This window comes from Protopterus annectens, chromosome 7.part0 (genome assembly GCF_019279795.1).
Source record: "Protopterus annectens isolate FY-2018-M chromosome 7.part0, PAN1.0, whole genome shotgun sequence".
In the NCBI taxonomy this organism is placed as follows: domain Eukaryota; kingdom Metazoa; phylum Chordata; order Ceratodontiformes; family Protopteridae; genus Protopterus; species Protopterus annectens.
Genome location: NC_056739.1, coordinates 1,402,269,331 through 1,402,286,254, shown reverse-complemented (window position 1 = coordinate 1,402,286,254; position 16,924 = coordinate 1,402,269,331). Strand labels below are relative to the sequence as shown.

The following is a 16,924-nucleotide window of genomic DNA, read 5'->3' as shown; positions in this document are numbered from 1 at the left end:
CCTGACCCAGTAAATATATGTGCAAATCATATCTCCTTATCTGTAAAACTATGTAATAAATATGGCTACTTGAGTGTAACACATCAAAAGTAATGCCATCTATTGCATTAATAATACTTTGATAATAGCCTAGCTCTACAGCACAGGGATGGAATCCTGACTGTAACCCAGGCAACTATGTTTTGAGTAGTATTTCCAGCAATGAAAGAGAAAGGCAGCAAAGGAAAAGGAGTGAAGGGATGTGTCCTGTTCACCTCTTCTGGGGGGGGGGGGGTTGCAGTCAGGGTCAAACTGTGTGGTGTGCTCTCCCTGATGGATAGTGGGGTAACCACCACTCATGCTACAAGGGGAGTGTTGGAGCTGCTTGGATGGAATGCCCCTTGTGGAAGTAAGATAACGTCTTCTGCAGATGCCTATTGCCTGCATTGTCCTGGCACTTTGACAGATGAGTGCATTTAAGGCTGGAGAGAGAACTGATGGCTGTCTGCATGATGGTTCCTCCTAGTCAACCTTTGCCCTGGTGACGAACTAAAAAAAAGATTGGCTGGAAGGGAGATGATGCTTTACAGACAGTAAGGACAGAGTATGAAAAAATAGTACTTTGAAATCTTAGCTTTACTATTTTAACTTTGATTCTGGGCTTTTACCTGTTTCAATGCCTAAGGGATTACTTCTTAGAAAATTACTCTATAATTATGCTCAGGAAAGTGCATGACTGTCATAGCTCCTGGTAAATATCTGTCTCATTACTTGATTTAACCCATTACCCTAGAGGAGTCTAAAAATAAACTATTTAGCCAAGTCTTTAACATAGATGGAAAAATAAAAACAAATAATTCAAAAGTACTTAAAGAAGAACATTGTTCATAACTCATTCACCCTGCTCCTTTTAGGTCAGTGACATTTCAGATTCAGCTTTACATAGCTTCTCCCTGCACTAATGTCATATTCCAGTTATGCCTCTGTACATAGTTTAAAGTAGATGCTACACCTAACTCCTCCTCTTCCTCTGGTATATCTCTTTTTTTTGCTTATCTCTCCATCTTCCCTATGCTATATAGTTAGTTACCATACTAAATTTTGTATCTGGTTGACCAAATTAATAACAGTAGTATACTTTCTCCTGTATTCTTTATAAATCATCATTTTTACCTTGCCGCAAAAATATAATCCTTATAAGTGAGTACCTTAACTGCCACAGCTGACATTCTCTTCCCTTAAAGATCTGTTTCTTTCTGAATCCTCCTTACTACAGAAACTGTTTGGATGGTAAATAACATGAGTTTAAGAGTACACCTCTTTCTTAATGTCTAACCTACATACCCATTAACCATGCTCCTTAACAATTCAGGCCCCAAGCAGTTATATAGAGCACCACTAAACCCCCCTGAATTCTATAATCAAAGAAAGCTTTCAAAACATCTTCCAACTCTACACTGCCAAAGCCTTTTGCTGTATCTTCTCTCCATGCATAACCCTTAACCAACCCCTCCTTACACATCTGAATCGACTTGTTAGCAGTCAAGCATATCTGTTTTAGCCTGCGATCTTTGGTCTCCTGGGAACTGCCCCCACAAATGAATTTTGCCATTATTTCATAGGAATCTTACAGACATTCATGGCTATTGAGTCTTGCAACCATTATGCCTTTCCAGTTCCCACCCTAGACTGTACCTTCCTTCTCGAGGAACGCTATGCCAGTTTTACATGGGGCAAATTTATGAGCACCCATCTAAATATCCAGGTCCCACTTGAAGGAATATATTGTAATATACTGCTTTATCTGCAGGAGGAGTTTATTCCAGAGATGAGGGCTGCCCCGAGTAAAGAATCTGTCTCTCTACCTTGTGTATTGATCTGCTAAAGCAAATTTATATTTCTTATTCTGGTGTTTGTGGGACTGTTTGATTTATGATGGTGCCAAAGATCCTGGACTACTGGGTCCCAGATCACTCAGAAGGCAAGACATAGATCTCATATGGGGAGCATAAAAGACACAGAAAAGAGACATTGATTCTAAGCTTCTCTGGCAGCTTAGAGGTTTTAAGCCTATGATCCTTTTGTTAGGAACCTTTGGTGTCTCTCTAATTGTTTGATATACCTGGTGAGGATCCCAGGTCTGTAACTAGCTTTTCATCCTGAAGTGGGGTTTTGTCAATGGTATATGCTTTGGTGGTGGTGGTGAGGGGATAGTGTGTCTGCCAAATGACATAAGGCTGCATTTTCTTAGCTTTTAATTTAAGCCTCTTTTTAATTCACCAGACATTTATAATCCATAAGTTCTTGCTGTACAGCTTCTGTGTCAGGGGGATTTGACGGTGACTCCTAGTTTGCAGTCACCTCAAACTTAGTTAGCTATAAGCCTTGTTTTTTTTAGTCTGTAGGTCATAGAAGTAAGTAACAAACAAAAGAAGTGCAACCACTGAGTCCTGTATGACACCACTGGCCACCTTTATGTTCTCTGACACTGACCCTGCAACCACCACCTTCCAGTCTCTGAATTTTAGTAAATTTGCTATCCGTCTTACCACATAAGAATCTACTTGTACTGCATTTAGTTTATTAATTATGCTGTCATGGGAGATAGTGTCAAATACCTTAGCCAAATTAAGGTTCATAGGTCCACAGTGTGTACTAGGCTATTGACCACAAGTGCTTTTTTAAGACTAGCCATGCATCCCAAATTTCTTACAAGTTCTACAACCCTTAATACCTGTAAGCAGGGGCTTGGAAAATGAAACATTTGCAGGCTGCCTGTGAACATTAGAGACATGGGTGCCAAACCAGAAATGACTTTCCCATTCCCTATCCAGTTGTCCAAGTTTCACTTGAATCAGGTTAAGAAGGAAGTCTGCTTCATATGGATGGGTAGCCTGTTCCAGAGAAGGGGTAGTTTTAGGGATAAATACCTGTCTCTCCAGCAGGTTGTATCTATATTGCAGGCAAGGTTTAAGTCTTTAGAATGGGTAATTCTGATGCTGTTTATTTTGTGGACATGCAGGAGGTCTATCAAGGTGAGGTCTGACATGCCCTGTATGCCAGGCATAGATCTCCCATCACCAGCCTGTAGGAGACAAAATATAGGGATGGGGCTTTGAAGCAGTCTGCAAAGGACATGTTATGCTGTGTATTATTTTATTAAGAAACCTGTGTGGATGTTCCAATTGTTGGATGTACCTCATTAGGTACATACCAAAGGGGGCATTGTACTCAATGATATGTTTCATGAATGCTGAATACAGTGGAACAATAAGCTTCTTTGACCTAGATAATATAACTTTGTTAATAAGTTGCAAAACATAGAATGATTTCCTCACCACTGTACATACATGATGGTTAAAGGCTTGAATACTGTCTGTGTGTGTCCTCAGGTCCCTGACCGTTGGGTTGATTCTTAGGGGTGTGTTGTCAATATCATAGTTACGAGGGGTGAATGACTTCCTAAAGGATACAGTTATTTATTTCTTGGCATTTAGTTTTACTGCATGGCTCTAACACAAGTTATTTGTCTGTGTCAGCCCTTCCTGCAGAACATTACTGTCAGTGTGGGATTCTGTGACTGCTTCTAATTTGCAGTCATCTGCAAATTTAGTCAACCGTGCATGATAACATTACATTTGTAAGTATCAGGCCAAAAATATTTTTTACTTTAGTTGGACTAATAACAGTTTCATCCACTGAATTTTTATTTGTTATTTCAAAAAACTCTGAGCATATCCTATGTACTCCATTCACTTAATCAGTAAAGTCCCCCAGAATGATGGCACCCTTATTGATATGGAGGTCATCCATGATGTTTAGGAACCTGACGTGGACTTCTGGGGACATGGAAGTGGTCCTGTAACAGGCTATAAAATGCTACTTGATTTTGTTAAGTGTAATTTGGAGCTCAATAAGTTAATTTTATGGGTGTCTCGGAATGTGTTTAGAGGTGATATGATCTTTGACAAATATAGATACACTACCACAGTTGTCATTTTGATGGAAGGCATAATAGGTACTAAACACTTGTATGGAAGATGTGATTTCTTGGCATTTAAATTATTTCTGAAATGTTTGGATTGGTTGAGGGTAATGAGGTTGAAAATCTACAGGAGCAGTGGGAATCCATGGGGCCAAGAAAAAAGCTGATGATGGAAATATCAGGCAATAATTTGTAGACCAAGGTCATAAATTAAATCAGCCTCCAGTTTTGTAAATTCTGTCATTTAGTTTTCTTATAAATATAGTTTCAGTGCTTCATTTCATTTTCCCACCCTCTTTCCTACCGTCATTGCATTAAAACGGTATTAGGATACCTTACCCTGGGACTCAATATCAATTCCCTATAAACTGCAGGCCCTTACAAACTGACTAGACACACACATGTGTACACATCAAAAGTGTAACTAAACAAACCACAAAACAAAAGCGCACAATAAAATCTTCTCTAAATGTGAGGTCATATGCATCACCTGAAACACATGAAGCACCGCAATAATTATTTTTGTAAGAGTCAGGAGCCCCCCCACCCATTCACTCATGCACCTGCACACCTTGCTAACAACTCTGAGACTGTACAAAAACAAGGAACAGGAGACATGCGACGCTATGAAACACCAGATGTTTCCTTTACTCCATTCTGGCAAATTCCAGTACATAAAGTGTTCCTTGGCTGTATGTACACTTGATCACCATCAGCCTTTGATGAATGGGACATGATCAGTGATGATTTATTTCAGTTCCATGACAACAGGCAGCACGGACAAATGCTGTACAAAATACTTTACATATAATTCATTAAATATTTAACAGAGCCAGTCAGCTTCTACTTATCTAATATGAAAAGAGCCACATCAGATGCTACTCTTCTTACAATTTTTGTCCTCCTTTCATACTTTTAACATCTGTTTTAATGTATAAAACATTTATTATGCATGCACAGCTGAGTACATATATCCTCATTTACCATCACTGACATCCCTTTGACCATTCTGCCCTATCTATCCCGTTTTACTTAAAAACGGTTTAGTATATTTTTTTCTTTTGCTTCCTTATTATTTACAGCACATACAACTTTCCCTCCTATCTACCTAATAGTTATGCATGTATAACATCTTTCACACATTATATTTTCATTGATTTTTGCCTTTCTTGTACCACTATCAACATGGCTACCATCTCTGTTTTTATTACATTAAATGGTACCATTAACTGTATTTCTTAATTCCACATTCAACTTTATTAATATTTTTTCAGCCTTGACCAGTATTGAAACCTCTCCTCATTTACAAATGTAATTTGGCTTCCTAATTATCTACTGTTTTCACCTTCCTTAACCCCTAATGTCCATGCTTCATGAACAACCAGCCTCTATGTTTTCAACATTTTCTGCGCTCGGTTTTCATATAATATGATAGTTCTTCACAGGATTAAATGAACTGTGAAACCGACGTCATTTGCCCTTAGAAATTGTCAGCAGAACAATCCCAAACCAGTTATAATCAATGGATAACTAAAATCCTGCAAAGAACTCTCAATGTGCCTCAGTCCTGCCCATTTTACCATGTTTTTTAACATTTTATTACAGCCTTCCTTTTCCTCAAACTCTGTTTACAGAACATTGATTGGATGTCGCCAGTCAGCCAGTGATTGTACAGCATAATTATTAAGATTTGACATTGCAACATGGAATATGATTTATGCATACAATTCAGGAATATAGAAAGAGAAAACTGAAGTTTAAATGTTAATTCCCAGTGATAAAAGTGTACTGGAATGTCAGAATTATGTCTTTTGATGAGACAATGAAGGTTGTTTACCAAATTAAGAAATGCCCTGTACACCTGATTGAAATGCATGTGGAACTGAAGGAAAAAAGACTGTGGAGTTATCCGTTTTGGATATATAAGTATAGACAGAAGACAATGAGAGTTAACATCCAATGGTGTTAAGAACATACCACTGTCCATAGGTGAGTGCAAGATGATTGGATAGGTTGAAGGGAGCCTTGTGAACTATTAAGAAGTGAAACATGGATATATGGATTTATAAAGGCTAGGAGTCAGGATAACTATCCATTGAATACTTGACTATTAGTGACAATGTAAATAAGAAAATTAACATTGTGTTATTTTAATCTAAAGGTTTGGAGATCCCTGTAAAGTTTGAAAGTGTGTTAACTTGTTTTCTCTTCCTTTTGAGTTTGGGACTGTAGGGTAAGTGAATCTGCTAAGCATCTTCAATGACTTGAGTCAGAATACTGCTTCTGTTACTCAGCGAAGCTCATATTTGACTGAAATTGACAGCCTTCAGCTAGAAAATTAATATCTAGTGAGTCTTTTGATTTGGTAGTACCTGAAAAGGTTGAAGAATATATTGCTGCTTCTTTAGAATTTGTAAGGTTCGTGAACTATGATACATTATTAATGTTCTTAAAAGTAAGGAAATCACTGTATATAAAAATGTTATGTTGATGCTTCAGAATGAATATAAAACTAGAAAATTAATTGCACATACTGAATCTAACCATTATATTTGTTTTAAGACATAATGAAGTTAACTAGTGGTTTTAAGAAGAGGGGCTCTTTGTATAAGTTTAATTAATCTGTATATTGCACCTAGATTAGGCTTGAAGTTTTTTATGACTGAACAACTAAGAAAGATTATTCAAAAATACTCAGCAAATGGAGAAAATATTACTGTGAAAACAGTGACATTTCAATTTTTCTTTTTCTCTGCATTGTAATTATATGCACAATAACTGTTTATATATTTGTAATAGCTTTTAGTAAGTAATGCTGCCATATTGATGCTAAATAAAAGTGAGGAGTAAGAGCAGATATGTCAAGTGAATAGTGTGGCCTTGGATATTAAATAATAGTTAGACTTATTTGCATATTGAAATTATTTTACATGATTGTGCATGCATGGTAATACTAATATGATGCATTTATAGCTGTAAAACATTGCTAAATATATCTGTGAAAATAAAAATGGCAGTTGGATATAGTATGGGTTATATTATTAAAAATCTTGAGGACAAGGTATATTTTAGTAGTGCTGGTGAGAAGTGGTAAGTGATTGTGATACCTCTAGAAGAAAGTGCAAATAATGCAGATCGAGTGGTCTGACCGTATGGTAAATGTTAGTCTGTCCTGATGTAAGGAATCTGAGATAAAATGCTATGAGTATCAGTTGTACTTAGAGTGCTTTATTGATTGTAATGTGGTGCTGGTAAGGAAAATGGATATTTCCCTGATGAAAGTGCATGTCTGTGTTTATCTTGTTATGGTGTTAATGGGAGTTAAGGAAGATTCTTGTGGTTGAGAAGGGATATGAAAAAAGTGGAGCTGGATGTCTGTATAAACTATGTGGAATTAATAAGGAAAGAATGAGAGGTTTATATGTTTAATGTTATGGAATGAAAAGCAATAAAAGTAACTGGCTGATTGCTGGAGAAAAATAGTGTCGCCATTCATGCCTTTAAAATATGGTATTAGTAAAAGACAGATTAGTAGTGAAAAGGTAGATCAGAGTATGGTATTGAGTGAAGGGGAAAATAAAGGGAGGACAGTTTGAGGAGGTGAAAAAGTGAGTTACAGCTTATATTGTTCAAGGGCAGTATTGGAGGTAACATTTATATGTTGGCTGATATAGGGTACATTGGAGAGAAGGGCCTTAGTGTGTCTGATGTTAAATAAGTGGAAGAAATAACAATAGTTTTATGTTAGACGAGAAGTAGAAATGACAACTAGTTGTATATTAGATGAGAAATATAATAGGGATGACTTTGGGTGCATGTATTTAGGATTGGGTAGCGTTACTCAAGTTTCAAGTGTCTTATATTGAATATTAGTAATAATGAAATGATTTGTGAGTACATTCATTAGTGGGTAAAAACGAATTTGAAGTTGTCCAGATTTTGTATTGTCTAAAGTAGATTAAGAATTTAGGAAAATATATGAAAATTATGACTTCTGAAAGAAAGGGAAGGTGAATTACTGTATTCATTTAATAAATATGGTAGAACCTACAAGCACTGTTGCTATTAAGGGAAATTGTTTTGTAAAGTTTTGGGTTGGTGAAGTGGGGAATCTGAAAAATTACTAATGTTTTGAGGGCATTTTTATTGCGTATATCTATGAAGTTATCAGCTTGGTTTATTTGTTACAACAAGAATAAACTCCTTGTCATAACAAGAGGTTTAGTTAATTACTGCATTTGTGCTTTCTCCCTAACACATTAGGGAAATATGTATTAACAACTCTCATTATGCTGTTGTTATAAATTATGTCTAATTTAAGCACTCTTCCCTTGCTTGGCTCATATGCCAGTAATATTTTAATAGGATAGTTTTAAAAGGATACTGCTACCACCTTATAAGTAACTTACTCTGCCATGGTCAAAAGATTTTACAAATAAGTCTAAATATTAAGATTCTAGCAAATGTCCTTATAATCACTTAATCTGTTATGGTAGAATAAAAAGATTCAGGCAAGTATCATTATATTCAATTAATTTGGTATCCTACTTAAAAAATCATAACCTGAAGTATCAATCATAAAACCTCTTGCAGTATTACTTTGCTAATAATACTATTTATATTCAAAGAGCAGAGACAGTCCTCATTCATTTGTAGAGTTTGCGCTCTCATTTCTCAGTTTTTCAGGCTTTTATCCCATTTTCTATTTTATTGTTTTGCTACCAACCTAGTGGCTGTTTTGTTCTCTTTACTTTCTTCTAAATTCAGTTGAGAGCCCTAAATATTCATGCTGTAGCTTCATACTCTGATTGTGTTCATCTCTGGCATTACGTTAAATGATGATTTAGGTTTTAAAATCGCATCACATTTTCTTTCTTTAGTATTCTTCGCAATACTCCTAACTCCACACTGACAATACTCTACCATGCTTTCTACCTCCTCTGTTATTATTTCTTCTTCTTTGTCTATAAATACGTCCTCTTCCACCACGTCTAAAATCACCAGTTTCACTTTATCTTCATTATACATGTCAGTATATGTATCATCCATTTCAGAAAACTCTTTGCATTATTTATAACCTCATGTTTTTAATCATCTCCCTCTCCCTCCTGTTAATCACAGTGCTTGTATCTGTGGGTAAGCTGTAAAGACAAAGTCCATTTAGTTTTGTTTTCATCGCCGTTTGACTGCTTTATGTATATTGTAAACAGCAATTACAGTGTATGTCTCATGCTTGCAACTAAAGAGTTTGGAACCTACCAATTTGTAATAATAAAATGCTTAACTGGGAAACATGTACCCCCCTTCAAATCCAAATGCACCATGCCAAAGATATGTATTATTTCCTCATTATTTAACCACAATTTATTTTTCATACTTCAACTCCTGTCTATAAATTCAAAACATTAAAAATACACAGTGGTTTTATATCACATCAAAGTACTCTTTAAGTCATTGCAATACAGTACACATTTTAATGCTTTCAATTATAAACACATATCTTTTATGAGCTTTAGTTGAGCGATAATGAGAAATTTAACCCAAGAATTTAACTGATTAACCATTGGTCTGTGTCATAAAATAACACCAGAAGCTGTGCATCTGGAATGTTATGTAAGATATGGACTGCCCATGTATCAGCTGAAACATATCACTAACTTTTTGCAATTCTTCATGAAGACCCAATGTCAAGGCTCCTGTCTTCACCCATCTTGAATTCATCTTGTGTTATTTTTCTCAAGAAATTCCTCAGCTATACTAGTCACTACTGCAAAGAATGTGCCTGTAACATTGACATTCTAATTTTATTTTGACCATTTCTTTTTGCACCTGCTGAATTTTTTCACCACCAGTACCCCTTTCCCCTCATTCTTATTGGTAATACATGTTGACATCTGCAACAGATCTAGTTTTATTTTCAGATTTTTCTAGTCTAAGTCTGCAAAATATTGTATAAATTATCATTCAAACAAAAAAAGTGACTTAGCATCTTATATTCTCTGTGCAGTTCAGTCTTTCATATTAGCAGTTCTTTTGTTTATAATTCATATTATTTTCAAACTCTCACTTTCGCTATATTTATAACCATATCACTTTCCAAGTAGAAGGTATTATTTTATCATTTTTTTCAGAGTATTTTACCTGCTGGCCAAATTTATACTTTTACACTTTGTTCTACAAAAATAAATAACAGACTGAATTATTTATTTGCCCATCTTTCTACATTATTAGTCTTGACTTTGCAAATTTGCTCTGAGAAGCAAATATTCGTTCCAATCACCTACTCATAAAATGTTTTCTTCTTTTTGATTATTTTCTTTTCAGTCACCTCCACCTTTCCTTACTTTTAACCACAAACCATATCTTTCACTTTGTGTCTGCCTCCTTAATCACCATATTAGTCTTAAAAATACTAGTCATACCCTTCCTTTAAAATTATTTTTACTAATTTGCCAATCTTTCTGTCTCTTAAGTTTATCTATTCTTCCCAGTACATTCCCTACTTCTGCATCATCCAAACCTTAATGTCAAAAGTTTAATTTCACTATTCACAAGGAATAGTTTCTTATTCTTATTTTCAGAAGAGTTCAGTTTTGATTTTGTCTCCTTTAACTATTTTCTTTCAAACATTTAACAAATTATCCACTTTTTTATTATAATTTAAGCAAAATACATAAATCATCTGCTTATAAAGGAATGATACCACACCATTCAGTTTTTCCCTTATTTTATCCTTACTATTTTTCCAGTAAAATTATAAATATAACATAATGAAGTGGTCTACTAGGGCATCCCTGACTGTTTCGGAAATAAAAAGGAACTGCCTGACATGTCTAAATAGCTAATTAATAAAAACTTACATTGAGCCCCTTTTTAGAGTAATGGAATTTACATCACTGTCTACATTCTGCACGTTCTACTACTTTTTGATTTACAACTCGTTGAGGAACCAACTTGCTGAGCACAAGTCAGTGAAATTAAACTCCATGATCATGATTTTACGTATGAAATCATTGCTGGCACAGTTTCTAAGAGTGTTCTAGCAGTGACTTGTTAATCTGGGAGAATTTCTCCTCTTTTCATGTCTATATGACTGCGGAATAGGTATGTATAAGTTCACCCTTAAAATTGTTGGAACATAGCACACATTTTTTGTAATGAGATGGACCTAAGCATATCTGAAAAAACGTTTCTTACTTATGAGTTCATAGGTTCATAAGTATGTACTAGGCTAGCTGCCATTGCAGGCCGTTTTAAGTCTAGCCAGATTCCCTTTTTGTGCTCGAAATAGCCTATCCCATTTGGTAAATTACCCCTAATGAGAATAACTATGATCATACCATAGATAATTTGAGAGTACCAATGCATGGGATGAAGCATTTAGGAGCCGCCTGTGTCCATTATCAGTACACTTGGCAGTCCTGAGGTAAATTTTTTGTTTCCTATCCACACATCTAAATTGCACTTGCATATGGGTAGGGATGAACTTTGTTTTATGCGGATGGAGAGTCTGTTCCTCAGCAATGGTATACCCTATGAGACATACCTGTCCCTCCAAACCATTCTGTTGATGTTGCAGAAGAAGTTTAGATCCCTAGACTGAGTATTTCTGATGCAGTTCAACTTGCTGGTGTACATTAAATCTATCAGTAATGAGTCAGAGGATGCCTTCTGTACCAGACACAGGTCACTTCTTAGCAGTCTGTAAGATACTGAGTACAGTGCCAGGGCATCAGTTAGGTCCATGTAGGAAATGTAGTAAGGCATCTTAGTGGGTGTTACAGTTTTTGCATGTGTCTGGAAAGATACATGCCAAAGGAGGCAATATATACAATCATTGGCTTAATGAGGGCTAAATAAAGGGGGACAATAACATCCCTTGATGTAGACACAATCCCTTTGTTTATAAGTTGTGCAGTATAGAATTACTTACTTACAACAATAGACACATGTTGGTAAAAAATTTGATCACTGCCCACATAAGTTCTGGGGCAACTCTTAGTGACATATTGTTAATGTGGTAGCTTGATAAGAGATACAATAATGCATTTTTGGCATTTAGCCTCAGTCCATGATTTTGGCATCAGTTATTTATTTGAGACAAACATTCCTGCAGGATGGCGAAGTCATTTTTAATTCAATTACTGCTCCTAGCTTGCAGTCATCTGCAATCTTAGTCAGCCAGAGCCCTTTGGCACTTGCTTTTGCTTAAGAAAAGTAGATGTCAAGCAGGTGAGATCCCTGCACAGAACCCTGAAAAAAGACAGAAAAATCTTTGAAACATTGATGTGGTATCCCAACCTGCAGGCTCAACAATCTACAGGACCAAGTAAAAGATTAGGAATAAGGATAACTGTAAATAATGTCAGATCCTGGCCGCAGCTAACTTAGCAAAAATAAAATAAATAAAGTCCTTTTTCCAGAGGAAAACTTAGTCCATTAAAGGTGTGGTAAGGTGCTGGTTCCTTTCATGTACTGTTGATGACAGATACCTAATTCTGGTAAAATGTAAAAGGGTTTTATACTTTGTAACTACAGAGTAACTTGGAGACACCAGGTTTAGACCATTACCTAGGCACACCTGGTACCTTCCCCAGAAATGATACTATTTAAGCTGCTCAATTTTCAGTCTAGAATCAGACAAGAACATGCATCCATCATTGAATAAAGATCTGCTTAAACCCATTACTGGACTGATTTTTCCTCTGGAAAGAGGACTTTAAGTGTTGCTAAGTAAGCTGTGGCCAGGATCTGACATCCTGAACAGTTATCCTTATTCATAATATTGCACAAGATCCAGGAAGGGGGGGCTCCACTGGTGACTGTGAGTAACTTTCCCTATTTTGATTATCTGTGTTTTATCTGTAAGCCACTTGGTAATCCTTTGGGTGAAATAGGATTTATTCCCAGTTTATTTAGCTTTTCTACTATGCCTGTGTGTAGTCAAGGTATGCAATGTGCACTGTTTTGCTTTCTTCCATTAGGTGACTTTTTCAAAAATAATCCACAAGGTTTAGTTCATATGACCTGCCTTTGACAAATCCAAATGGAGACAGGTCCAGTGGTTGGAGGTTTCCTATTACCTGATTGAGTAATTCCATGATAAGTCTTTCTATTGCTTTGTATATGAGGCTGGGCAGACGTATGGGTCTGTAATTGCCTTTGTCTGTGGAAGTTCCTCTCTTATGATGGGGAATGACTAGCTGTTCTCCATTCACTTGGTACAAAACCTTTATAGAGGCTGGAATAGAACAGTGTTGTTTGTGGGATCATACAATAAACTTCTTCTGTGGGCCTAAACTCCCACAATGGCTTTGCTCTCCAGTTTGCAGATGAACAAAATGGGCCTGATTAAAATTAGTTACAGGCCAGAACTGGTAGGCAACCTAGGTATAAAAAAAATGGTAACAAGCTGATAGATTGTCACTCAGTCACTTTGCACAAGCTGGCACTGACCATTTGTTGATGAGTTGGTTCTTTATACATTTGCATGTTACAAGTTCCTTGGCTGGTAGTATAGTGACTTAGTATTTTGCACACAACATTACCTGTAAGCCAGATATCTTTAAAACTGTCTCTGCAGCATTAAAGAATAAAGTCCTTGAACTCTCAGCGCCCAGTACTCAGCTCCTATAAATCTATAAGTTTAGAGGTAATAAGAGTCAGTAACAAAAGTGTTTTCTGTATGTGTTTACAATGGGATTAAGAAGGAAAAGATGGTTAACAGGCTTTGTGAGCCTTCAAGCACCAGTTACATTTCTGAGGAAGGGCCATAACAAAACATATTGAGCAGATCAATTCCAACACCAGCCCAAAGTACACACCATCTCTGTAATGAGGGCTTCTGTAAATTTCAAAGATCTCTAGGCTGGAGAAAATGTTTTTTATAGCTGTATTGTACAGAAGTGTTTACCAACAGTGATGTAGCCAAACATGACAGGTGAGCTCAGTAGTCCGGAGCAAGATATATCTACACCATATATAGGTGTGCTTGTGCTGGTAGATTGCTCAAGAGCAAAGAGCAGCAACCAGTCAGTGGCCATATTAACAAAATCTAAAACAAGCACATGAAGAGGTCATGAAAGTTGGTAATAAAGGGGAGCCACAGGTGGCTAAAATCTTCCAGTAGGTAAAAGCAAATGGTGGGGCCAAATGCATCAGGAATTACCTAGTACCTTGATATTAGTTAAGTCTAAAAAAGGAGTGGAGCAAGTGTTTGATATGAGGATTTGATAGAAATGATAGCCCATATATTTCTAAGAACAAAAACATACCATTTTTTTATCCAAGGGACACATTTGAGTAGCATTATGGGAAGAAAGAAGGAATGTATGAAATAAAGAAGAAAGATAGAAAAGAAAAGAAAGAAAGAAGTTAAATAAGATGGGGTCAAGTCTGTGAGGTAAACTGCATGTCCTGGTACTAGAGAAGAACAACAGCCAAGACACATCCACAACTTTTGGACTGTATATCCCATCTGATAATGGGAGATTAAACGGCTTAAGTATAATGAGCATGTAATGTGGCAGTTTATTTTAGAGAGCAATGCATTTCTAGCTATAGATAAGTAAGCATCTGATAAAATGGTGCTTGGAACATAAGCCATATTGGTTCTAGTGACAGATATGCTTTGAAACATTAATATCTACTCTGAAAATAAGTAAGTAATGGAGGTCAGCTGTATGCCAATGCGATGCGAATGACTGGCATGCTACAGTTATTTTCATCTAGACTAATTACAGGTAGGTCCTCCTGTAGAGACTTCAGTGTGGTTATGACCTGCAAAGTACAGTGCAGCTCTTGATGGTATTAAGACAAAATGCATAAGTTGAATGAGCACTGGATGGTCTGAAGGATATTTGAAAATGAAAGTTCAAAATGTATCTGCTCTTACTGAATATATTTGTGCTAATGTTATCAGCTTGTAGAATGGAAGCATATAGGTTGCAGTTCCTTGAGTTTTTTGTATGATTAAAGAAAATAACAGTGGTCCTCATGCACAGTCCTTTGGGACACCGATGATTTGTGGCCATACCCTCAGTCAGGAGAGTATATCATAGGACTGAAATCTAAAACAAACAAAAACACAAAGTCTGATGTCCCATAAGGACCGTGTCCCCACATAGTCTGCCACTTTTGTGTCCAGCTTATAAACTGCTGATTCAGCTTAACCAATGACCTGCATTTTCTTTCTTTATTAGAATTATCTTCTGTCCACCCCATGAAGTCAAAAGTTCCTTTTTTTGAATCCAAAAACTTGTGCAGATGGCTTATAATTAACAAAGAAAAGTATCCATGCATACAAATTACTGCAAAGAGGGATTTTCACCTTATACATTCAGGATGCAGCCATCTTTGCAAACAAACTCCCATTTATATCTTCAGAAACTGGTAGCAACAAAAGCAAATGAACTGAAATGCATCCTTATGTACTCTGCAAGGACTGATACTGAAAGCTTGGTGCTGATAAAAGTAGATCTAGAGTATGATACCATTAATATTTTTCTTTCTGCTTAATTACTAACTGTTTTCACTTTGTCTTGCAGGGAATTGATCCGATGTTTGAAATGGTACATGGATCGTTCTGCTGAGGTTGTAAGACAAGATCATATCCAAGAAGCTATGAGGGTATGTAGACTGCACATTTAGAATGCATTACAGTACTGTGGCTTTATGGAAATATGAACTGAGTCATTTCTTACTCATATAAGTAGACAACAAATCAGTAATTATAACATCTTTTTCCAGCTACTGGACTGAATATATGTTGCATGTGCTTTAGTTTATAAATTCTGAAGTTACCTTAGAAATACTTGTAAAACTTCAAAAAGGTGGCTTTAGAGAAGCCAGACATTTATAACTAACTGAAAGAAGATTTTCTAGTACAAATATAAGAATGAGAAAAATAACTCAGTGAGAGATAGTGCTATAATGTGGTTACATTACTGGCTTGGGAATGATACGACTGCAGTTTTTAAAATTAATTGGAGTTAACATTTCAGAATGTATCACTGAAGACACTGGTAGTCTCTAATCTTTCAGTTCAGTTTGAAAAGAGAGCAATGAATTAGAAAAAAATTAAATTGATAAAATGGTCAACTCATCCACATTTTATTTTACACACCTATTTAGATGATGATAGTAGTGTCACTGTAATGTGTCTCCAGTTTACAGATACCCCTTGTTGTTCTTAAGTTTCTAAAAAGGAAGAGACTGCAGCTGTGCTCTTTCTGAGTCTATGGGCATGTATTACACTCTGATGAATGAAGATGTTTCATAACTTGAAATGTACGCCTTCATTTTTGGCTTTTATCCTTTAAACATTTTATCAGTGTTTGTAATCTGAAATATGAATATATTAATACTGGAAAGAAACATCTTTTCTTTTATTTTCATGCATTATATAAGTGTTGCCTGATCATAATGCTCTTGGGGAGATAGAAATGCAATAAGTAGGAAAAATGGGAGCATATTGGCTGATCTTTAATAGAAAATTGCACCTTCTGACAGTCCTTAACAGGACATTCTTAAGACACAAGATAGTAAATGTTGTTCTCCAGTATTAAGACACGAGATAGTAAATATGTTAATCTCCAAAAGTTGATTAACTATATTCTTTATGTGTGAAAAAAAAAGAGGTTGCTGCAGTGAAATACAACTAATTTATATAGATTAGGAAACAGAATAAGAAAAAAAGTTAGCAAATACCAAATATTTAGGCCATCTTCGTTTTGTGCCCCTGACTCTTCCCTTCTCATTGGTTTCACAGTAGTCCTCCTTCTTCAAGTCTTTCTGTATATCCCTTCTCATTGGTTTCACAGTAGTCCTCCTTCTTCAAGTCTTTCTGTATATCCCTTCTCATTGGTTTCACAGTAGTCCTCCTTCTTCAAGTCTTTCTGTATATCCCTTCTCATTGGTTTCACAGTAGTCCTCCTTCTTCAAGTCTTTCTGTATATCCCT

General features: G+C 36.1%; 1 protein-coding gene across 1 annotated transcript in view; it reads left to right on the top strand.

The window, feature by feature from the left end:
• Positions 1 to 16,924, top strand: part of DOCK3 (dedicator of cytokinesis 3) — a 4,843,230-nt gene that overhangs the window by 4,007,710 nt on the left and 818,596 nt on the right. The window contains exon 22 of the mRNA XM_044077993.1: positions 15,511 to 15,592. Coding sequence (XP_043933928.1) covers positions 15,511 to 15,592 — 82 coding nt within the window. The remainder of the gene's footprint in view (positions 1 to 15,510; positions 15,593 to 16,924) is intronic.